A 21,661-nucleotide genomic window follows, 5' to 3' on the forward strand; every position below is an offset into this window, starting at 1 on the left:
ACCAGAAAGAACGATAGGATATTTAGAGATTTTCACCTTGGCTTTTTGACAATAGAGAAGCAGGTTTTATGTACATTTAAAAATCATAATCATGATGATTGGAAGCTGCGCCTTGTCTCGATAATATTTTATTTCGTATTTATGAGTCACTTATTCTTCTCGCTCAAAGTCCTTCTTAACAGACTGGGCAAACTCATCATCAACCAAAACTTGGCAAGCCACTACGGCCATACCAGCCGCACAAGCAATAGCTCTTTCGAAGGCCTCGGATGATCCAGCTCCCTTGGTGAATTCTGGTGTGTGGTTAACTCCATCGACTGGAATGCAAAAGACACCATGGAATCCAGGCACAACGTATGAGACATTTCCTAGAACAATGTTAGTGAAGATTCTCCAAAAAAAGTCTGTAGACTAACCCATATCGGTGGATGCACCGGCAAGTGAGCGCTTTTGTTGTGAGTTGTCAAGTAGTGTATGGTGACCCATTGCTCTCATTGCTGTGACATAGCTCTCACAGATCGGCATATTGCTCTTCAAGTCATCATATGATGGCCCCCTAAGTGTCTCATTAGCCTCCTATCACACCAGGCGTCAATTTTCAGAGCCATACCATTCAAAGGAGACTTTGCATCCTGTAGCGAGTGCAGCAGCCTCGAAGCATTTGATAACCTTTTCGGTCAAGGGCTTCAATGTCTTTTTGGTCGGAGATCTGATATAATAATCCACAGTGGCAGACATAGGAATGATGTTCGGGCGGGTACCTCCTTCCTTAATGACTCCGTGGACTTTCTGAGTAGGCAACATCTGCTGTCGAAGCATAGAAATATTGACATATGCCGACACAACCGCGTCGAGTGCATTGATACCTTCCCATGGGGCAGCAGCAGCGTGAGCAGGCTTGCCAGTAAAGGTCACTTGAACTTTATCATTGGCAAGGTATCCTCCTTCTACAACAGTGGCCATGCCGCAAAGTTCCGGGTTTCCAGGTGCCATGGGAACAGGGTGCACCATCAGACAAGCATCTACATCTTTGTAGGCTCCGCTGTTGATGAGCTTCACCTTTCCACCACCAGATTCCTCTGCAGGGGTGCCTAATAGTCGAACGGTAAATCCTGGCACAGACAGGGACTCGGCCTGAGCCTTCATTGACTCGCAAGTAGCGATGAATGCGGCGATAGAGCTCGTCGCGATCAAATTGTGACCGCAGGCGTGACCAATTCCCGGAAGGGCATCGTATTCAGCGTTGAAGGCAACAGTTCGTCCACCAGTGCCATAGGTATACTCGACTTCAAGCGCAGTTTTCACTCCATACACCTCTCGGCGGACTTGGTATCCGCTCGACTGAAGGCTTTCGAAGAGCTGGCAAATGTTGTCGTGAGCTTTGTACTCTTCATAAGCAAGTTCTGGGTTTGACCAGATCTGCAAAAATTAGTCACATTAGCCTCTTTGAATAAGGAAGCAACCACATACTTTCTGGTTAATATCTCTTAGCTGTGTGTCATATCGGCTGAGTGCCTCTTGGACAACATCCAAGAACGCTCTCTGTGACTCGGTGACGTGCATGTTTTAGTTTGATTTGAATTCGGTCAAAATAAATGTTGAAAATCTAGGAGACATTGACTCCAATTTAAAGCCAGCCATAGACAGACTGGCGGCATCTTTCCGGCTATGTCGGCTGTAGATACGAGATTGGTAAAGATAGGGAATTCGAAGATGGCATTTGCTCGGCAATGGAGATCGAGGATTTGGCGATGCGACCAATCGGCAGTGCTCTTGGCTTATCGATCTCCACTCAACTGATAAGTCGCTCTTCCCCGGCCTCCACTTTTCCCCTCAACATATTTTCCTGTTAATTGTCAAGAGCGCCGCAGCGTCTGCTCGCCTAAGCTAAAATCCCCAGATTTGGACCCTTATACCACCGAGCGGGTCCAGATCCTGTATGAGATGTGGCTGTGACGGGAAGCTCGGCTATCAACATGCATCAGTCCAAGACACGATCCAAGAACGGTAGGGATCTCCACCTTTTTGGCATATGAACCTGGAACTAAACCTATTATTTCAGGCTGCCGGTCGTGCCGAATACGCAAGATCAAATGTGACGAGGAGAAGCAGCTGGTGCCAGGCCGCGAGGAGCCTCAATGCAAGCGATGTGTGTCTGCAGGCATTGTATGCGAGTGGAAAGGCGGGCCTATTCCGCGAAAATCGATCACATTAGACACACTTTCAAAGGGTCGGGAGGCACCATACCCTGAGAAGGCTGGCGGGGCAAGCCAGATTGCTCGAAAGCGAACTCCCCGGAATTCTCAGCCACGGTCTAGTTCCTATAAACCGCCCTTGCTTCCATTGCCGCGATTTGATGATGGTCATAGCGATCTACACGTGACTGCAGCCAATTCTTTGACTCTATCGGGCTTTGACCGAGAGTGTCTCAGTTATCTTTCAAATTCGACACTGGTGGTGCTTCTCGGGAAACATTGGCCATGGTCTACCTTAGCTTATACCTACCAGAAGATCTCGGTGAAAGAGCCAATGGTCATGAGCATGATACTGGCGACTACTGCAAGGGAGGTCCATCGATCTCGACTTTATGACCAAGAAGCCTTGCCCAGTATCTCAGCTAATAATGAGTCCTGTGAGCTGGTGGGACGAGTGCATTACGGTCGAGCTCTATCGAGTCTGCGTCATGCTCTGAAACAAGACGTCAAGTCTCCGCAGAAAATAGAGGCTATTTTCGTCACTTTATGGCTCATGATCGACTACGAGAACCGGTTTGGAAGCGGAGCACCCGCAATAAACATTCATATTGGGGGCATTGAAACCCTGCTTCATAATCACATTGTGCCTTTGCTTCAAGATCGAGAATCAGGCCAATCAGATTGGTCCGAAAGAAAAACAATCACTTTCGAACATGAGACACCTCCCCAGCAATCCTCACCAGAGGCGCAATTAAATACTGACTCCCCAGTCACGGATGCCAATTCTCCGGACCTCTGTTCAACGCCCAACTCCCTAGAAACCCTCCGCTGTACTTCTGTCCCACTCTTTCTCCTTTGGACATTGTATTTCTTCACCCCCGCTGCACTATTCTTTGGACCTGGAACCGCAAAATTGGATACTGATATTTTTCAATTTTTTCTGGGCGCCGAGACTCCTAGCACCGGTCTTTTGACTTTGTCTGAGCTCTATCGAATCAGCAGACAATCCCCTGCACGTTTCTGGGGCGAGACATATCCCGTCTCCGCTCAACTGGACGATATGGAAAACCTTCCCGGTCTCACATTGTACCACCGAAGCCACATCATACAATTTAAAATCACCGAACTTTTCAAACGGGGCCCCCAAACTGAGGAAGCTATTGGAGTTGTATCTCCGTATGAGCGTCTCATTCATGAGATAAATACTCTGGCTATTGTGAGGCACTCGGAAACCGATAAAGTTGTTACTTCTAACACGATCTAGGAATACGATACGTTGCTCGCCTCTGCCAATAGAGCCCAATCATGCGACTCGGTTGAGAATGGTCGTCGTGTCATCGAAACCATCTACTGGGCTTCCATCACATTTTACAGCACAATGATATACTATCACCTCTGCTTCCCCGATATTCTGAATAATATCTCTGGAACCCAGATTAATCTAAACCTCATGTCGCTCAGTGCTGCAGTGTCCCATGTCCTGGAGTTGAGCCTGAAGCTTCACCGCAGCCGACCTCGCATTTTGGTGCGCATTACCTGGCCGTTATTCATAGCTGGCATCGCAACGTCTGATCAGATCTATCAAGACTGGGTGTCGATCCGTCTTCGTGAGCTGGGTCGGTATGGCCAGAACTATGATCGGATCAGCCGACGATTTGACGAGATTATTCAAGGGGGACAACCCTATTCATATGAAAGACAGGGCCATTTCCTGTCTTGCTGATATAAAAAATCATTACTCTGCTCAAAAGAAATTAATCAAAAGAAATACTCTCCGGTGTGTAACGTAAAAGTTCCGTAGAAAAAGATAAGATGGAGTGGATCCCGCCCCGCCACTGAGCCAGAGATAAGCCTTGCGGCTTACATCCCGCAAAAGTCTTGGCTGAAGATATTTTTCTTAACATCCCAACACCACGAAGCAGAGTCATGGCTCCGTCAGTGATAGACGAGGAGAAGGGCATACAATCCCCTCCGATCGTCGAGACCTCCCCTGAAGATACAACCAGAGACGCGCCGTCAGGGAGTTCCCCGCCGGGTGGAGTTTTCGGCCGCTTCAATGCGTACCTTAGTTCGCTGAAATTATTTGAAGCTCGAGGCGTAGAGCGCGTGCCTGTTGAAGAGCGCCATGATATCAAAGCCTCCGATTATATGCAGATGACGCTCTTGTGGTTCAGCACCAATATTACTGCTAACAATATGGCTGTTGGTATGCTCGGACCCCTGAGTTACGATTTGGGGTTTGTCGACTCTGCTCTCTGTGCTACTTTTGGCGCTTTGCTTGGTGCTGCTGGGGTTGCTTATATGGGTACATTTGGTCCTGCGAGTGGGAATCGTACTATGGTATGCAAATATAAACCTCAAATTTGGCACTTGGCTGATGAGTCATAGGTTGTCGCGAGATACTTCATGGGTTATTACCCTAGCAAGATCGCATGTCTGCTTAATATCATCATCATGCTTGGATACGGTATGATCGACTGTTTAGTCGGTGGGCAAGTCCTATCTGCTGTTTCCGGAGGTCGAATGACCGTCATCGTGGGCATTATCATCATCGCCATCATGACCTGGGTAGTAGTCTTGTTCGGCATGAGGGTATTCCATATTTATGAAAGGTAAGCTGAGTTTTATCGGATCAGGCATATCGATCAAGAAACTAAATCTCCAGATGGGCCTGGCTCCCCCAATTCATCGCCGTCTTCGTTCTTGTCGGCAGCGCAGGTCCTAAATTCGATACCACGATCAGCTCAACTGGCTCTTCTGAGACAATTGCCGGCAATCGTCTCTCGTTCTTCTCTCTCTGTTTATCAGCTTCAGTCGCTTGGGCCCCCGCAGGCGCTGACTTCTTCGTCTACTTTCCACCCACCACTTCAACATGGAAGACATTCCTTATGACCTTCCTAGGCGTAGGTCTAGCTCTTACCTTCGCCAACGTCATGGGCGTCGGTCTGGCCTCAGGAACTTTCACCCACGAAACCTGGACAACAGCCTACGACACCTCGTCTGGTGCCCTCATTCTAGCAGGCTACGACGGACTGGGCGGGTTCGGAAAGTTCATGGGCGTCCTAGTCGCACTGGGTCTTGTGGCCAATAACATACCTGGTACATATTCTGCTTCACTCGGATTCCAGATTATGGGTCGCCAGCTAGCACGGCTTCCGCGATGGTTCTACTCTTGCGTTGGCGTTGTGATCTATACTGCCTGTGCGCTTGGTGGACGGAATCATCTGTATGATATCTTCGATAATTTCCTCTCGCTTATGGGATACTGGGTCACTATCTACCTGATGATTGCGATTGAGGAGCATTTGATTTTCCGTCGGGAGAGAGGGTTTAATTGGGATGCTTGGGCGGAGCCGTCTAAGTTGCCGATTGGCATTGCTGCTCTATTGGCTTTCCTTATTGGCTGGGCTGGTGCTATTGTGTCCATGGATCAGATTTGGTATGTTGGTCCAATTGCGAGGATGGTTGGGGAGTATGGGTCGGATCTGGGGATTTGGGTTGGCGTTTCGTGGACAATGTTGGTGTACCCCCCGATGCGCTGGTTGGAGTTGAAGAAGTTCGATCGGTGACATATCACTATGCACACGTGTGAAACCTTGGAATTAGAATCCATCTCAAGTACTAATTTTATGCTGATTCCAACACTGGAGTTTGTTTATCTTTTCAAATGTCCTAAGGTTTATTGAACATTCACAACCCGGGAATGCTCAGGAAACATATTATGCAAGTATCTCCCACTCACCACCCAAAATCATTACTTGGACTTGGAATCAGACCAGATATATGGATGTAGTCAACTACAGAGCCTAAAACTCAAAGGCAGTATAATATCAATATTTTCCAGATGTCGCTCTTCTAAGGTTCTCGCTCAAACCCGGCTTTGGAGTTCCCTATTTTCACTAGTTGACGGCTTGATTGAACCGGACTCCGACCTCCGAGATTGAGTCAACCCGAGTCACATCGAGTCATCCCTAGATCGGGACAAGTTCACTTATAATCCTAACAATCTGTGATCAATTAGAATATCCTGCGACAAACATAGCTGGTAATCAAATTCTACATCTTAACCAGAATTTACAATGACTTCACCCAAATCACCATTTCCCAGTGATTTCACCATAAGAACCCCACGCCTACGTATCATCCCATTCGACCCAACCAACGAAACTCATTGCAAATTCCTCCCTCACCTCTGGAACACAGACCTCTGCATCCGCAGTTGTGGTCCCACATCAGTCGTTGATCCCGAAAGCGCATCGGAGTTTATCCGCAACCGCATTTTAGCAGACTACGCGCGGAACAAGCATGGCATATTTCTCGTCTTACTCCAGCACGACACAGGACTATTGCCCCCTACACCCATCGGCACCGTCTCACTCATGAAAGGTGCACCGCCAAACCGCCATTATCTCGCGCCTGATATCGGGTATGCGATCATACCCGAGATGAATGGAAGGGGCTATGCGACTGAGGCGGCGAAGGGTTTGATGGAGTACGCTAAGAAGGAGCTTGGAATTACGGATTTCTTTGGGTTCTGTAATGCTACTAATTCTCATAGTCGGAGGGTTCTCGAGAAAATTGGGATGGACTTTAGGGGGGTTGCGGCGTTGGAGGTGTTTGGGCGTGAGGAGAGTGCGGTTTATGCGTTGCCGGAGATGAGTGAGGATTTGAGTGTTTATGGTGTGACGGAGGAAATTCGGAAAGAGTAATGGGTGTAATTATAAGCTGTCAAGAGTCTTACCTTATCGGCATGGTATTCATCCATATTCATCATTCGTCCTTTCATCTTCTGCCATTTCGTTGTAGATGATGTTGTTGCTGAAGAATATCTAGGCATTGTGCTTTGAAGGATCAATTTCGGTACTTAGCCTCATAGAACCTTTGAAGACTCGTCCTTCTTGAACACTAAAGGAACATACAATCTACGGCAGCGCAAATGAAAAAGGCCTTTATAATTCGCTGGATACCCTCCACCGCCTTTAGGATCGATTTGGTCCTTGTCTGCGTTGAGACCCAATATCTCTGCCTCATTTCCCGGTATTCAAAAGCCTCGGTCTTGGATCATTATATGTCAGAAAATGTATACATGCACAATGGGATGTGAAAAAAAACAGGGAATAGACTGACGATTCACTCCGAGAGATTCCCAATCAGCATCTAATTCTGAACTTGCATCTTGACGGAAAATATACTGCTCAAGGAGCTAACCATTGAATTGCCGCAAACTATACGTCGCTCCCACATTCTTCATAGTTGATGCTGACTGGATTTAGCACAATTCTGGTATGAATATAGCTAGCCCACAACACTGAGAGAAATGATGAGTGCAGAGTCCAGCTAGGTCATCTCGCCAGATGAATATAAGTAAACTGCCGCTCATGAACAATATCCAATCAACCAAAGCTAAGAAAAGCCTCAATGAAGGAGGTCAATTTATTCCTTGGTCCCCAATCCACAGCAAGTCTTCATCTTCTGGCAATAGGTACCCTTCGGACTCGTTGAAGTCCTCTGAATCGGGCCATTGTCTCTAAACAAGCTGGACAGTCTGCAAGATCGAAAAGAATTGTTGATCAGTGAGTAGTGGTGTCTGAGACGTAGGTTGAGAAACTTGAATTTGGAATGATCTAAAAATTAGCTCAACCTCGTCAGCTCATCCACTCTCAGACCGCCAGTCCAGATGTCACACAATCTGCGTTTCACTTTGAAATTGTCCCTCACTCAAGAAATTACTATACATAGTAGTGTGGCTTGGGAGTAAAACCTCTCTGCATGTCTTACACGTTTTCAGTCTCATGAGTACCTCAGGTTCACATCCCTGGGGTACAGTTGGCCATGTTGACACTCCTAAGTACATGAAGTAACGCATATTGAAAGGTGACAGAAAATCAAAAATACTCATTCTACCCTCAGTTACTGATTAATTCTCTATAAGTAACTATAAGTACTCTGGTAGGTCCTCCAAAATGTACACACTTTCAAGAACTGGCCAACCTGGGTCTGGGGCCAAAGTAGCAGAGGTACGTAACAAGATAAACGAATGATGCAATTGAAGTACAATGGAATACAGAATTAGCTGGGTGGGCTAAGTCATGTTTAGTCATGTCAACATGGCCGCTGAATTCAAGCGTGCATGTGGGGGGTTGGAGCCACGAATTGACGCATGTAATAAATTTGATGGCGTAAACAAAGTCTTGTCAAAACCCCTTGGATCTGCAGCACCCCAGATGATCAGCAAGAATGCGACTTATCCCCTTCCGGAGCGATCGGCATTACTAGCACGCTACTACTGCAGATCAAGATGCGAGGACCACCATGCAGAGTCAAAGCGTGGTATAGTAAGACATGCAATGCGAGGGCACTTATATAGCGCATAACATCAATTGGCCGTCTGCCATGGCCATTGAGATCATCACGCAGATTTTAGAACCCGACACACAATCCCCCGCAAGGCAGAATGATTCTTGACTACACGTTGAGTTCGGTCCCTTGCAGCCATGCTCTGATCCTCAGTCAAACTCAATGACGCGATGTACGAACCGAGCTCAGACAGTGTCATCAAAGCTGAAGAGAGCTTGACGAAGCTCTGAATCAGCTACGTAACTGAATAGTCGGAGCTTTGTCCAGAACAAATATAAATACATCTCTATTTGACCGTCTTTGTTTCCTTCTCATCAAGCAAAAGCGACTCTCAAGATCCTCCAGATCCAGAGTCAGAAAGCAACCCATTATACGATTCATCTATCTGTTCATCATGCGCTACTCTCTCATCAACGGCCTTCTCCTCTTGGCAGTCTCGCCAATGACTTCTCTGGCCTTGCCAGTCGACCCTAATGACCAATCTGGTGTTTGGGACCCTAGTGGCCAGTACCGCAAGGGCCACTATGTGAACGGGCAGTTCATCCCCAACACTGGCTCTGAATACAATAATGGCCAGTACAGCAACGGTCAATATAACAATGGTCAATACAACAATGGCCAGTACAATAACGGTCAGTACAACAATGGCCAGTACAACAACGGTGAAGGCCAAACCGGCGAATATAACAATGGTCAATACGACAACAATGAGTACACCAACGGTCAGAGTAACGGCTACCAGCGCCGCAACATGATCGGCCGTCCATTCGGCAATGGTCGCCATCGCGTCGGTGCTCCTGAAGTTGATGTTCCTGGCGTTGGTGTCCCTGGTGTCGGTCTCCCCGGGATTGGTCTCAAGGCCCGTAACTGGCCTTACGACCAGAACAACAACAACCAATATGGATGGACTGATGCCAACGGTCAGTGGCACGCCAAGAACAACCAGGATCAGAATGGCTGGACTGATGCTAATGGTCAATGGCACTCTAACAACAACCAGAATGGTTGGACTGATGCGAATGGCCAGTGGCACGCAAATACCAAGCGTGGTCTCTCTCTCCCTGGTGCTGCGGGCGTTCCTAACATTGGAGCCGCCAACCTCGGTACCGGTACCCCTGGTGTTCCTGGTATACCCGGCATTCCCGATGTCTCTGGTGCCGGAACTGGTGCTGCCAACATTGGAGCTGCCAACCTTGGTGCTGCCAACCTTGAAGCTGCCAGCCTTGGTGCTGTGAACGGTGCCAACCGTGGTGCTGGTACCAATGGCCTCAACAACCATGCTCAGGTTGGTGCGGGCTCCGGTCTTCACGTCCGTTATTACCCCAACTACGATAACCAGAACGGTGACTACCGCGGCTCGAACAGCGATCGTGAGAGCGAGCGCGAGCGTCAGCGTGAACAGGACCGCGAAGAAGATCGTCAGGATGCTGCTGCTATCACCTCTGGTGTCCTCTCCAACCTGAAGGCCCGCTACTACCCCCATGATGAATACTACAACGACGACGACAATGAGAGCAAGAGTGAGCGCGAGCGCCATCGCGAGGAAGACCGCGAAGATGCCCACGACGCCATTGATGCCACTTCCGCAGCTCTGAGTGGTCTGAAGGCCCGCAACTTCCCTGGCAACCAGTTCCACGATGGCGAGCGTCTGGAACACGCTGCTATGAACGCTCTGCCCCACACTCCCATCGTTACCAAGCGCTGGTGGCCCTTCGGTGGCTGGAACCGCAACCAGGATAACAACAACGACAACTATGATGACAACTACGGATACAACGACAAGTGCAAGAACGGCGACTACAACGACGAGTCTGGCTGGGACTGTCGCCACGACTGGGATGCCAACCGCCATGTTACTCCCACTCCCCGTGTCTGGGCTCGTGGTCAGCAGACCGAGAAGGCCAACTTGCCTCACCCCCAGGCCACTGGTGCTATCATGAACGGCCAGAAGGGCGCTGAGCGCAACGGCGAGCATCGTCACGAGAACAAGGATCAGGATGGCAAGGACCTCAAGGACCTCAAGGCCACCGCTACCATGGCTCAATAAGGGATCATATGGCGGATTTTCCCAAGATAAATCCTGGTACGTCCTTCACTTTTAATATATATGGATATTGCTAACCAATCTGATAGAAAAGGATAGCACGATTGCAAGAGTTTTTGAATGATTTTCATGCGATGATGATTGATTAATGATAGCACGAACTGTATACACTCTTTTCTATCATGATTAGATTTAGGGCACGAGGGCACGAGTTAGCTAGAGTAGGTGGACGAATGGAATGAAATGATTTGATTTGAAATTCATCGAGTAAACGTTGATTCGATATCTCCCCATCTGATGTTTGAGAACGTCACTGAAGTTTTCGGATGTTGGGCCTGGATCAGAGTAGGATTTCCCTCCGTGCTGTTACAAGGACCAGCACTGCCACTGTCAAGCCAGTTCATATAAGCACCAGAATCATTCCAGATACTGAAGATTAGAACCATTCCACGTCCAAGTGCCTTGCCTATTTGCTTCAGGCCACCCATATCCTCAAAATAACTCGCAGACTCCGAACAATACTCCTCCGTCAGAGAGTCAATTTCCACTCCCTTCACATCCACAACGGCATTTTGGATAACCTTGTCATCCTGCACATACAACCGTCGGATCTCACTCAAAACACCCTTCGTCGTATGATCATCCGTCACAAACTGAGTCACAACAGTGAACCGCCTCGAAGTATCCACCACGTCCTTATACCCATAATAATCATGATCCCCAAGCGCATAAGGATTGAACCCACACCCAGACTTATCACAAACCCCATCACTTCCACACAGATCCCCCTCACAAGAATAAACCCCAGTAATATTGCACGCATGCGGCGTCAAAGCCGTAGCCAACGAATTGGCCTCCCAAAGATCCATTTCATTACAACAAGCCCCATTCCCACCAACATTCGCAACTCCATTAATCCACGGATCAACAGAACACTGCGCATCGCAGTACCCAGTACCATAAGTCGCCCCAGCAGGATTCAAAGCCCCTCTCCCCCCACCCTCCTCCATCTCAGCCAAATAAAGTGCACCGTTCATCCCACACACAAGTCCAGAAACGTCAACATCAAAACTGATTTCCTGATTCAACATCCGGAGCATATCGTACTTCGTCCCGCTCTCATCGAGCAAATACACACGTGGCGATACAGCAGTAACCGTCCCATCGCTGGTAAGGTACTGATGCAGAATAAGACTATCGCCCGCCGTCTGCACGCCATGCGCAGCATAGTCCGTTCCTTCTAGGACGCAGTTTCTTGCACAGGATTTCTCCGTTGCGCAGAGCGTGGGGTTTAGGCCGGTATCCCAGTTCCCGCAGGAGACGCTGCTATTACCTACTTCGTGTAAGGGGTGTGAGAGGGCATCTAGAACGACGGATGTGTCGTGCGGAGCGCAGCCTGTGGTTGAGCTGCATTTCCATGTTTGAAGTTTTGGGTGGACTTCTGGGATTTTGCCGATTTGTTGTGCTGTTGCTAAATAGAGAAGATATGCTGTCACGAGAAGACGCGTCATTTTTCTATGCATGATTATTGTGCTGAGTGTTTTCTGGAGTGAGAACCGAACGCGAAGTATTTATTTCAATTTTATGATACAGTGGATTCACCCCTGTCCCTGTACGTGTGAGGAATCCGTTCCCAAAAGAAAGCGGACGCTCAATTGAGGAAGGCGTCGGTTAGCGCATAGTCAATACCTAGTCACGCCCCTTTTCAGGGGTCTCGGGTGAGGATCAGGGGAAGCTTGGAATGCTAGTGGAGCATTTGTTTACCCCCGCAGTTTACGCGACTATAGAGATTATCCGTCGTTCCACCAGTGGAAAAACCGCATTTACTTGAGGAAGAATTGAATGAAACGAAATATGGAATGGTATATCATCGACAAAGATATATATTGCTTAAATGAATGTATTTGGGTGAGCTAGCAATAGCAATTCAGACTTGAGCTAGACTCGAGACTTTTTGTCTAGAGTCACATGTGCAACGACAATGTTGAATGGACAATGCAACAAAATATTTGTGATAAGTAACTAGTGGCCATGTTGGATGACTGTAAATAAATCAGGTGCTTCACGCGTGTTGCGATCACCTGAGATCAGTAGTCATCTCCGCGACTGATGACTTCCTTGCTGGACTCACCCAGTAAGATGGTCTAAAAAAGGTTAGCTTAATGACCATGAATCTCAAACCGCAGAGAATCATACATGCTCGAACTGGGCGGAGTATGACCCCTCAATGTCCATGAGGGGTGGATAAAGATCCACCACTCCTTGGGAGATAAGGCTGTTCATCTATTCAATGTCAACAGAGCACCACAAAAGTGGAATAATATACACTCACGCCTGCCAGATAACGATCGACACCAAGGCGTTCAAGGTATCGGCGACAAAACACAATTGTACCAAAGTTGTCGTTGATCGTTTTGTACAGAGATCGGGCCGAGGCAAGAGGAGTGATCACTTTCTTGGGGGCATGCAGATTTTTGCCATAACCGTAGACACCAGGTCCGTCTCGGGTTTTTCCAAGACCCGTAGACCCGAATGTTTCGATTGCGAAAATCTCTCGCTCTTCCATTTTAGTCTGATCTTTCGTTTTCACAAAGGGGATCGACTTTCCGCCGTGGATCTGGTAATGTCCGATGTTGTGACCGCTGAGATCACGCACCGGTTTCACGGGATAGGTTTTGCCTCTGATCTCAACTTCGTAGCTTTCCATGGTCTCTTGGATAGCAGCGCTGACATCGCTGATTCGGACATCGACACCGGCATTCTAATCGAGTCAGTTTTGCAAGTAAGAATTAAATGTGTTTGTCTCACCTTGATACCAGTATTTGTTGCATCTTTAACCGCAGCAAGCAAGTTGTCATACGTTGGATCAAATGACATAGTGAACGCACTGTCAACAATCCAGCCGTTGATATGGACACCAAAGTCCACCTTCAGGACATCAGTCGATTGAAGGACAATTTCCTTTTGACCGGGATTGGGCGTATAATGCGCAACACAGTTGTTCAGCGCAAGTCCCGTTGGGAAACCCAGCCCGGACACAAGGCAACTTCCAGTTTCAAGACCAGGATTATCAAGTAGCGCCCTCACGCCTTCGTCGATATCGTCAGCAACCTGCGAGAGAGTGTGACCCGGCCGAACGTTGTCTTGCGTCCACCGTCGGACCTGGCGGTGGACTTCAGCTGCCTTGCGGTAGTTGGTGAGCCAAGTTTGGTCCTGGGTGAGGAGGCGGGATTCGTAGCGTCTTTCCTCGGCCGTTGTGCGAGCCGTATTCTCAACAACAGATTCATAGCTCTGTAGCTCTCCACTGAGATAATGATCATTGCGGTAGATCTTGGTGAGGGGGATTCGAGGAGGGGACGACTGTTTGACTGTCGTCTTCTTCTTGTTCTTCTTTCTTTTCTTCTTCTTTGAAGCGTCTGTCGGGATGTTGTGGAGATTTAGCGACTCGGTAGCAGCCCCGGGCTGATTATCGCCGTCGTCGTCATCGCTGTCTCCATCACCCAGACTTCCATCCCCATCTCGGGCCAGGTGGGCTCCTCGTGGTTCTCCGCCAGTGGTGTTTGCTTTGGTTGAGCCGGACGGATCATCTATTCACGGGTGAGCAAGATCCAGCAAGATGCTAAAAATGTGGATACTCACTGCCGCCATTTTGGCCCTCGTTTTCAGGTGTCTTGGAGCCCATTGCGACATAAAGCAGATGTTTTCAGTCACGAGATGAACTGGAAAAGATCACGGCCTTGTGCAGATCTTACAGTGGGGGGTAAGCGGGCGGTGTGGGGCTGGGGGGCCTGGGCCGCATGGCCATAGTATATCATCTCAACGATCACTGCCAGGCGCTTCCGGTCTCTAATGCTTTGCCTATGTAACGCATTTATTTTGCCTGTTCAGGCACGCTTTATGTACTGCATATCATGTGGGCTGGAAAAGTCCCTTATTCTGCACTCAGACTAATCTTCTCTAGCTTCTCATATATTTCTTTCAACAATCTGGCGTCAGAAACCTCCCTCGAACCGTCGGTCCAGTCATTGCCATCATTTTTGCCGGCGTATGGCAACTGTGACAGGTTACTCTATATCCCACATTCCTCTGAGGAATACTGATGTCCATCAGTGCTGGCCTGGCAATCCCATTCAGCACAATTGCATCTCTCGGCCATATCATTTTATCAAGCTATCTTTAGCCTTGAGTGTGGCCTCGCCTGGAAGCAATCTTGTAAAGCAGTCAAAACCTACACTCTTGCATGACGTCCCACCCGCGCTCACGGTAATCACCTTTGGGCAACTTCTTGAAGGCGTGGCCATGCTCACTATTTCACAATATATGCTCGCCGTGGAACTGAATTCTGGCCTTGCTACGAAAGTTCCCGTGGACTTGATGCCAAGCTCGTTCTAGACTCGGGGGTACTGAGTCTGAGCAAGGTAATTCCCTCGAAGTATCTGACTGAGGCAATGGTCCGTGTACAACAATGCTTATGTGAAAGTATTTCATACTCGGTTGGCCATTCCTTCCGTCACTAAATTCGGTGCCTTGAGACCAGGATGGAGATAAGTGAAGCATGCCGATAAAATTAGATGGACGTGAGTATAAGTGCTGAGCAATAGGGATGGGGATGAATCATGACAATTGGCTCGGGACAGGTCTTCATTCTAGAGCTTATATAATAATAATCTTGACGGTCAAATGTATCGAATGGCCAATATTAAAGTAGAATGTTAGTGAAATAGAGCTGGATAGTCGAAACTTGGTAGAAATGGTGCAGTCAAACGGTAAACCACGATCGGCAGTGGATCACCTGGCAGTATCATCACCGCCCAATTCGCACTTTAATCATTTCCATTAACGACACCCTCACCTCCAGCCATCCACAGCTACGCTCTCCCACCTCTTGGAGACTCAAACTGTGAATCTTTAATCTGAAACATACTCGGCGCCTTCATTGTGCAGCCTGAAAAGTCGTGGGGGTTTACGACACCCCGGGGTTGATCCACCCAATTCTGTGGCTGTCACCCTCACCTACCCCTCGACTCCGCGGAAGCAAAGCAACCTAGAGCGGAACCCGACAGAGATCTCTTGACCACCACAATGATGGAGGACTTCAATAGTGAGACGGATAGTGACTATACTAGTTACTGGCGAGACTGGGTATGTGATTTCCTGGGGAACTGCAACGGGAATCTGTGCCCCGCAGGCGGGTTTTGTGGATAAGAAGGTCTTGCATGTGATATTGCCATGCATCTTTATGTGTGACAAACACTCCGCAAAGGCACCAAAAGGGGCCGGGTTGCTGATGGTCTTATGAGCTGAACAGGCCCTATGTGTTGTTTAGACCACCCTGCCCTAACCCGACCGAATGCGGCTTTCTGTTAGTGGATGAAATGCGCTGACTCTTCTTACTTGGATTTTAGTTTGTCTCATCGCGAGGAAACGAGTACTTCTGCGAGATTGATGAGGATTACTTGACTGACCGATTCAACCTCACGGGCCTGAATACCGAAGTTCCATACTACCAATATGCACTCGATCTTGTGACTGATGTCTTCGATCTTGATGCCGATGATGATCTACGAGAGCAGATTGAGAAGTCTGCCCGTCATCTGTATGGACTGGTCCATGCGCGTTACATTGTCACTACCCGTGGGCTGGCAAAAATGGTATGCTTTGTTTTCGTTTCCACGCGCTGGAAATCAGGCTAACAGTGTTTCCAGCTTGACAAGTACAAGAAGTGTGACTTTGGCAAATGCCCCCGCGTCATGTGTGATGGACATCCTCTTTTGCCTATGGGTCAGGCCGATCTTCCCAACTCGACCACCGTTAAACTCTACTGCCCCAAATGCGAGGACATCTACAACCCTAAGTCCTCCCGCCATGCCTCAATCGATGGTGCTTACTTTGGCACCTCGTTCCACTCCATTCTCTTCCAGGTTTACCCAGCTTTGAACCCCGAAAAGAGCCTGCGCCGCTATGAGCCTCGTATTTATGGCTTCAAGGTGCACGCCGCTGCTGCTCTGGCGCGCTGGCAAGACGGCCAGCGGGAAGATCTTCACTGGCGTCTTAGCGAATTTGATATGACTCACAAGTTCATCGAAGAAAGTGAGAGTGAAGATGATGCGTTCGAGTATGGCGAGGAGGCCCCTGAAGCAAAGACCGAAAAGGTCGCTGGAGATGCGGCGTCTGGTCGCATGGATCTTGGCAACTAATTGCACCCCACGATCGATCTTTACGGGCAAATTCGGCGTACCGAGGGATTTCCTAGCATTTGGTCTTTTGTGATATGCGTTAACGAATAATGGCTTTCTCTGGCCCGCCTGGGCCGATCTTCGACTGTATCTACATCAATCTCTCCCCCCATCTCCAACAGAACCGAATGAAGGAGATCAAATACGATATCATATCTCGTACAGTAGTGTTTTATTTAACTTGCTCAGTGTTCGTCTATGTGTATATACTGCTAGAGTCTCCCAATACTTCGGGCTCAGGTGCCAGTCCCATCTTCTGCAATTCAACAAAAGCAAACTTGACTGCTCGTGCCAGTCCTTCGCCATGAATCCATGCGTCGTCATGCTCACCTTCGATAGACAATAGCTGGACGCGTCTACCGCGACTCGACAATTCTCGCACTGGAATCCGAGCTTGTCCCGCTTCCCACCCTTTCAACGCCTCTCGCATTTCCTCGACTTGTCCCTCATCCACAAGCTCATCATCTTTGGAATGTGCCAGCACGACTAAGCGTCCAGTACTCCAGCCACCCTCGACACCTCGCGACCCAACCATTTGCGCTGGCGACACCCCATCCCAGAGCATCACATCACTCCCAAACGCCCCCTCAATAAACTCCCTGTACGCCCCAATATTTCGATGGGTATCTTGTAACCTCCGCAAATCATATATTCCCGCGACACCCACAATCGCCGCTGGATGCGCCGACAGTTTAGGCGGCAACGGACCGGGGGACATCGAGACCCGCGCACCTGCCCCGTCATCATCAGGCCCGCCATTAAACGATTGCTCTCGGTGGTTCGCTACAGCACCCATAACAGCCTGAAATGCTAGTGTGGCACCACAACTGTGACCGACGAGGATATAGCGGGGACCAAAGCCGTAAGTATTCTGCAGGAATGCCAGAGCAGCTTCGACGTCGCGGATATGATCTGGGTGCTTCGCATCACGATATTCATTGGATGGTGTTTTGGAGGGATCTTGGGGATAGCCTGGGTGTGCGCTCAGTCGGTAGGAGATTGAAGCGATGCCGGAGATTGGAAGGCCGGGAGAGTTGCGCAGGATAGTCGCGGCTTTGTCGAAGGCGGAGGAAGTTACTGTTGGATCTCGCCACGCGCCACCGTGGATATAGCTGTGTTGGGGGTTGGTTCTTTAGTCACTCTGCTCTAACATACTTGCGACTGCTGGTCCTGTTGATCAGATCCATGGTGGGGGTTGCTTTGGGGGCGTACATCACCCAGTAACCATCTTGGTTTGTGTTCAGTGGTGTGACGTTGATGGTCTGTAGAGCATGAGATCTGCCATAAGTGACAGTCCTTGTCACTGGATGAACTTGCTCGGGGCTCATGGCGTTGGAATATGCAAAGAATGAAGGAATGCTCAAGTTCCAACCTGATAATGGTATCGATAGGCTGCGGTAGCGGAAGTGGGACAATCTCCGCTTTGCATGACTAAGGGTCTTTTACAAGTGAGGTAGCTAGTAGTTCAGAAGAAAGCTGAGACTTATGTAGAGATCAATGCTCTAGATCATTCGGTCCAAACAGACAATTGTATCCATGTAATCTCTGGTGTTTACAGGGTGAATCAAGTCGACTGGACTGTTTTCAGGCACAATGTGGAGTTGCGGCGAAGAACTCTGGGTGTTATCATACGGTAATACCCCTCACTGGTCAGTTTAAGAGGTACAAATAACATGTAATATAATACAGCCTTCCCGTACCACGCTAAACCCAATTAGGACCACCCGTCTGAATTGTTCTCACACAAACCGCTCTTCCCCATCAAAGAGTCTCAACCCACTCCTATACCCGGTGCAACCACCTTTCAATATGGCCGAGTATGATTGATTCAAGAAAACTCCTATGATTCTCCGACTAATGTATCGCCTAGAGCACAAGCCCCCCTCGTGGCCGTTAAGGTCGAGGCCCTGGTACGATCCCCTCCAAATCTTGAAAATCTGCCCTGCCCTCGCCAGCAAGAAATACTCATGTTCGATGCTCTAGGTGGTGATGAAAATCATCAAGCACTGCAATCAGACCTTCCCGACTACCGCGACCGGATGTCTTGTCGGCATGGACTTTGACAACACCCTCGAGATCACCAACTCTTTCCCTTTCCCCGTTGTTGAGATGCCCACCGAGTCGCACTTCGACAACGCCTCTCCCAACCCCGCCGCTGCTGCTCCCCGCGCCAAGGGTAACGCCGCCTACCAGGCTGAGATGATTCGCATGATCCGCGAGGTCAACATTGACGCCAACAACGTCGGATGGTACACCAGCGCCAACATGGGCAACTTTGTCAACATGAACGTAATCGAGAACCAATTTTACTATCAGAAGGAGCTGAACGAGCGGACAGTTGCGCTGGTTCACGACGTCAGCCGCAGCGCTCAGGGTGCCCTCAGCCTGCGGGCGTTCCGCCTCTCCGCTAAGTTCATGGAGGCATTCAAGGAGAACAAGTTCAACTCAGAGGAGTATGTTACGAAAGTTTCTTCAAATGCTCAAAATTTTTATACTAACGGACATGCAGGCTGCAAAAGTCCAACCTCCGCTACCAAGACATCTTCGAGGAGCTCCCCGTGGAGATCCACAACTCGCACCTGATTACCTCCTTCATCCACCAGTTGCAGAACCCTACTCCTTCTGTCTCGACTGACCTCCCGCCCTCGCTCGCCGCTCTTGAGGCCGGCCCCTTCAACAAATCTACCATCCTCACCCCCAACTTCGACAACTTGTCCCTCAGCATCGACCCGTTCCTGGAGAAGAACTGTGACCTCCTGCTGGACAGCATCGAGGCCCACAACACCGAGGTCAACAACTACCAGTACTACCAGCGTGTGCTCGGTCGCGAGCAGACCAAGATCAACAACTGGAAGCAGAAGCGCGCCCAGGAGAACGCCACCCGCGCCACCCTCAAGCAACCCCTGCTCCCCGAGGACGAGTGGCAGCGTCTGTTCAAGCTCCCCGCTGAGCCCAGCCGGCTGGAGAGCATGCTCAACACCCGCCAGGTGGAGCAGTTCTCTCGCCAGGTCGACAGCTTTGTCTCGTCGACTACTGGCAAGATGTTTGCTGCCAAGGGCAACTTGCTGCCTGAGACTGCGAACTAGATGTGTGTGGACCTGAGGCTTTTGGGATTGCATGACCTTATTACGGCGTAGGGAGGGAAAATGTTCTCTGGATGTTTATACGACTTCCTCTTTCTTTTTGTATCCATGACGACGTTGAGTCTTTCTTGTCTACTTTTTTTGACACATATGGACTCAGATGCGTTCATAGAAAACAATGACTTTACTTAGACATGAATGTTTATTTGCACATTGATTTATACATTGATCTAGTATCTTGGTCGATCTATCAGTAAATTCAGCCCTAATCTATAGGGCATTTTAAGTCATGTGACATGTATGACTTCATCGACATGCGACATTGCATGGCAATGGAGATATCTTTTCACTATAGATATCTCTTTCTCTCCAGGGTTGTTCTTGCAAACATCAACAGGGATTTCTTGGTGCTTCGGTCGGAGCTTTCTACAATGTATAATAGCCACACAGATATCTGGATTGTAAGTACCCACATCTGATCGGCGTTCTTATGCTCCTTGCTCCACCTTGAACTAGACCGTCCCAGTGGCTCGCATTAAACAGACCAAGCGCAATATGGAAAAGAAGCCAGCTAACGGCCTAAACAGGCCGGCGCGTTTGCTGCCATCACCGTGGATTTCGTCGTCTTCCCATTTGACACCTTGAAAACCCGCATTCAATCCCCGAACTATGAACAAGTCTTCAAGGATGCGCGTACAGGTGCTGTAAAGCGCAATGTACTTTTTCGTGGTCTATACCAGGGTGTGTGGAGTGTTGTATTCTCTACAATTCCAGCTTGTATGTTCGACAACTTGACATCATATCTTCATAATTTCTTCATCTATACATCCAATATTGTATTAACACACATCTAATTCAGCCGGAGCCTTTTTCACAACCTACGAAGCAGTCAAATATGCCTTCTACAATTCATCCAACAATCAAGGACCAGAATCTGAATCTCAATCTCGACACTCACGCTCCACACTCCGTCTGCCATTCACCCACTCTCTCCCAACACCAATTATTCACGCCATCGCCTCCTCATCTGCCGAAATGGTCTCATGCCTCTTGCTTACACCAGCAGAAGTCATAAAACAAAACGCGCAGATGGTCAACAGCAACAAGCATACCAAAAACAACACATCGGCTATGCGACAGGTTATTTCACGCTTCAAATCCCATCCCTGGCGTCTTTGGAGTGGATACACTGCTCTTGTGGGGCGTAATCTTCCGTTTACGGGACTCCAGTTTCCGATGTTTGAGTTTTTTCGCGAGCGCCTCACTGATTGGAGACGAGGACGGAAGGGACAGCGGGAAAGTTCTGGGGTAGATGATCGTAAATCGTCGTCTAGGCAGAGAGAAGCGCTTATTGAGAGAGCGGGGATAACTGGGGCTTCGGCCGCTGTGGCGGGGACCATTGCTTCTTTTGTGACTACGCCTGTTGATGTTGTGAAAACAAGGGTCATGCTTTCTGCTGCTACGGATATATCGGGACAGGAGTCTGAGCCGCGAGCTCATATTGATGGTGCAGAGGGGAACTCAAAGCGAAAGGGTAAAAGCGGGGCATTGATTATTGGAAAGGAGATATTTCGCAAGGAAGGGGTGAAAGGCTTGTTCAAGGGTGGTGCTATCCGGTCTTTATGGACGGCTATTTCAATGAGTCTCTATCTTAGCATGTATGAAGGCGGAAGGATGGTTCTGGAAAATCGACGCAAGAGAACGGAGGGCATTAAGGAGGATGGGGAAGTAGTTATCTAGACCTTG

The 21,661-nt window shown here is 48.9% G+C and overlaps 11 protein-coding genes across 11 annotated transcripts; 7 read left to right on the forward strand and 4 right to left on the reverse strand.

Annotated features, from left to right (window-relative positions):
- Nucleotides 1-150: 150 nt before the first annotated feature.
- Nucleotides 151-1,563, reverse strand: N7520_000676 (M20 family metallopeptidase; the record flags this gene model as incomplete). The annotated part of the gene is made up of 4 exons (XM_057134611.1): nucleotides 151-368; nucleotides 417-556; nucleotides 611-1,419; nucleotides 1,471-1,563. 4 exons carry the CDS (start codon nucleotides 1,561-1,563, stop codon nucleotides 151-153), a joined length of 1,260 nt encoding a protein of 419 aa, XP_057000547.1.
- Nucleotides 1,564-1,976: 413 nt separating this feature from the next.
- Nucleotides 1,977-3,918, forward strand: N7520_000677 (Zn(II)2Cys6 transcription factor domain-containing protein; the record flags this gene model as incomplete). The annotated part of the gene is made up of 3 exons (XM_057134612.1): nucleotides 1,977-2,007; nucleotides 2,063-3,371; nucleotides 3,492-3,918. The coding sequence occupies 3 exons, from the start codon at nucleotides 1,977-1,979 to the stop codon at nucleotides 3,916-3,918; spliced, it is 1,767 nt and encodes a 588-aa protein (XP_057000548.1).
- Nucleotides 3,919-4,121: 203 nt separating this feature from the next.
- Nucleotides 4,122-5,764, forward strand: N7520_000678 (uncharacterized protein; the record flags this gene model as incomplete). Its single annotated transcript, XM_057134613.1, has 3 exons — nucleotides 4,122-4,535; nucleotides 4,584-4,807; nucleotides 4,861-5,764. 3 exons carry the CDS (start codon nucleotides 4,122-4,124, stop codon nucleotides 5,762-5,764), a joined length of 1,542 nt encoding a protein of 513 aa, XP_057000549.1.
- Nucleotides 5,765-6,274: 510 nt separating this feature from the next.
- N7520_000679 (GNAT family N-acetyltransferase) lies at nucleotides 6,275-6,904 on the forward strand (the record flags this gene model as incomplete). The annotated part of the gene is made up of 1 exon (XM_057134614.1): nucleotides 6,275-6,904. One exon carries the CDS (start codon nucleotides 6,275-6,277, stop codon nucleotides 6,902-6,904), a length of 630 nt encoding a protein of 209 aa, XP_057000550.1.
- Nucleotides 6,905-8,946: 2,042 nt separating this feature from the next.
- On the forward strand, nucleotides 8,947-10,599 carry N7520_000680 (uncharacterized protein; the record flags this gene model as incomplete). The annotated part of the gene is made up of 1 exon (XM_057134615.1): nucleotides 8,947-10,599. The coding sequence occupies one exon, from the start codon at nucleotides 8,947-8,949 to the stop codon at nucleotides 10,597-10,599; it is 1,653 nt and encodes a 550-aa protein (XP_057000551.1).
- A 257-nt stretch (nucleotides 10,600-10,856) lies between these two features.
- Nucleotides 10,857-12,107, reverse strand: N7520_000681 (glycoside hydrolase family 7 protein; the record flags this gene model as incomplete). The annotated part of the gene is made up of 1 exon (XM_057134616.1): nucleotides 10,857-12,107. The coding sequence occupies one exon, from the start codon at nucleotides 12,105-12,107 to the stop codon at nucleotides 10,857-10,859; it is 1,251 nt and encodes a 416-aa protein (XP_057000552.1).
- Nucleotides 12,108-12,683: 576 nt separating this feature from the next.
- Nucleotides 12,684-14,278, reverse strand: N7520_000682 (uncharacterized protein; the record flags this gene model as incomplete). Its single annotated transcript, XM_057134617.1, has 5 exons — nucleotides 12,684-12,740; nucleotides 12,793-12,879; nucleotides 12,929-13,357; nucleotides 13,405-14,183; nucleotides 14,236-14,278. The coding sequence occupies 5 exons, from the start codon at nucleotides 14,276-14,278 to the stop codon at nucleotides 12,684-12,686; spliced, it is 1,395 nt and encodes a 464-aa protein (XP_057000553.1).
- A 1,400-nt stretch (nucleotides 14,279-15,678) lies between these two features.
- On the forward strand, nucleotides 15,679-16,793 carry N7520_000683 (casein kinase II subunit beta family protein; the record flags this gene model as incomplete). The annotated part of the gene is made up of 3 exons (XM_057134618.1): nucleotides 15,679-15,738; nucleotides 16,002-16,247; nucleotides 16,302-16,793. 3 exons carry the CDS (start codon nucleotides 15,679-15,681, stop codon nucleotides 16,791-16,793), a joined length of 798 nt encoding a protein of 265 aa, XP_057000554.1.
- Nucleotides 16,794-17,028: 235 nt separating this feature from the next.
- N7520_000684 (arylformamidase) lies at nucleotides 17,029-18,160 on the reverse strand (the record flags this gene model as incomplete). The annotated part of the gene is made up of 2 exons (XM_057134619.1): nucleotides 17,029-17,944; nucleotides 18,045-18,160. 2 exons carry the CDS (start codon nucleotides 18,158-18,160, stop codon nucleotides 17,029-17,031), a joined length of 1,032 nt encoding a protein of 343 aa, XP_057000555.1.
- A 481-nt stretch (nucleotides 18,161-18,641) lies between these two features.
- N7520_000685 (putative eukaryotic translation initiation factor 3 subunit EifCh) lies at nucleotides 18,642-19,918 on the forward strand (the record flags this gene model as incomplete). The annotated part of the gene is made up of 4 exons (XM_057134620.1): nucleotides 18,642-18,649; nucleotides 18,703-18,742; nucleotides 18,816-19,285; nucleotides 19,342-19,918. 4 exons carry the CDS (start codon nucleotides 18,642-18,644, stop codon nucleotides 19,916-19,918), a joined length of 1,095 nt encoding a protein of 364 aa, XP_057000556.1.
- Nucleotides 19,919-20,346: 428 nt separating this feature from the next.
- Nucleotides 20,347-21,655, forward strand: N7520_000686 (putative mitochondrial carrier protein; the record flags this gene model as incomplete). Its single annotated transcript, XM_057134621.1, has 3 exons — nucleotides 20,347-20,376; nucleotides 20,503-20,692; nucleotides 20,775-21,655. The coding sequence occupies 3 exons, from the start codon at nucleotides 20,347-20,349 to the stop codon at nucleotides 21,653-21,655; spliced, it is 1,101 nt and encodes a 366-aa protein (XP_057000557.1).
- Nucleotides 21,656-21,661: the final 6 nt, after the last annotated feature.

Source organism: Penicillium odoratum (assembly GCF_028828045.1).
Source record: "Penicillium odoratum strain IBT 22623 chromosome Unknown utg000001l_segment0_segment0, whole genome shotgun sequence".
NCBI lineage: Eukaryota > Fungi > Ascomycota > Eurotiomycetes > Eurotiales > Aspergillaceae > Penicillium > Penicillium odoratum.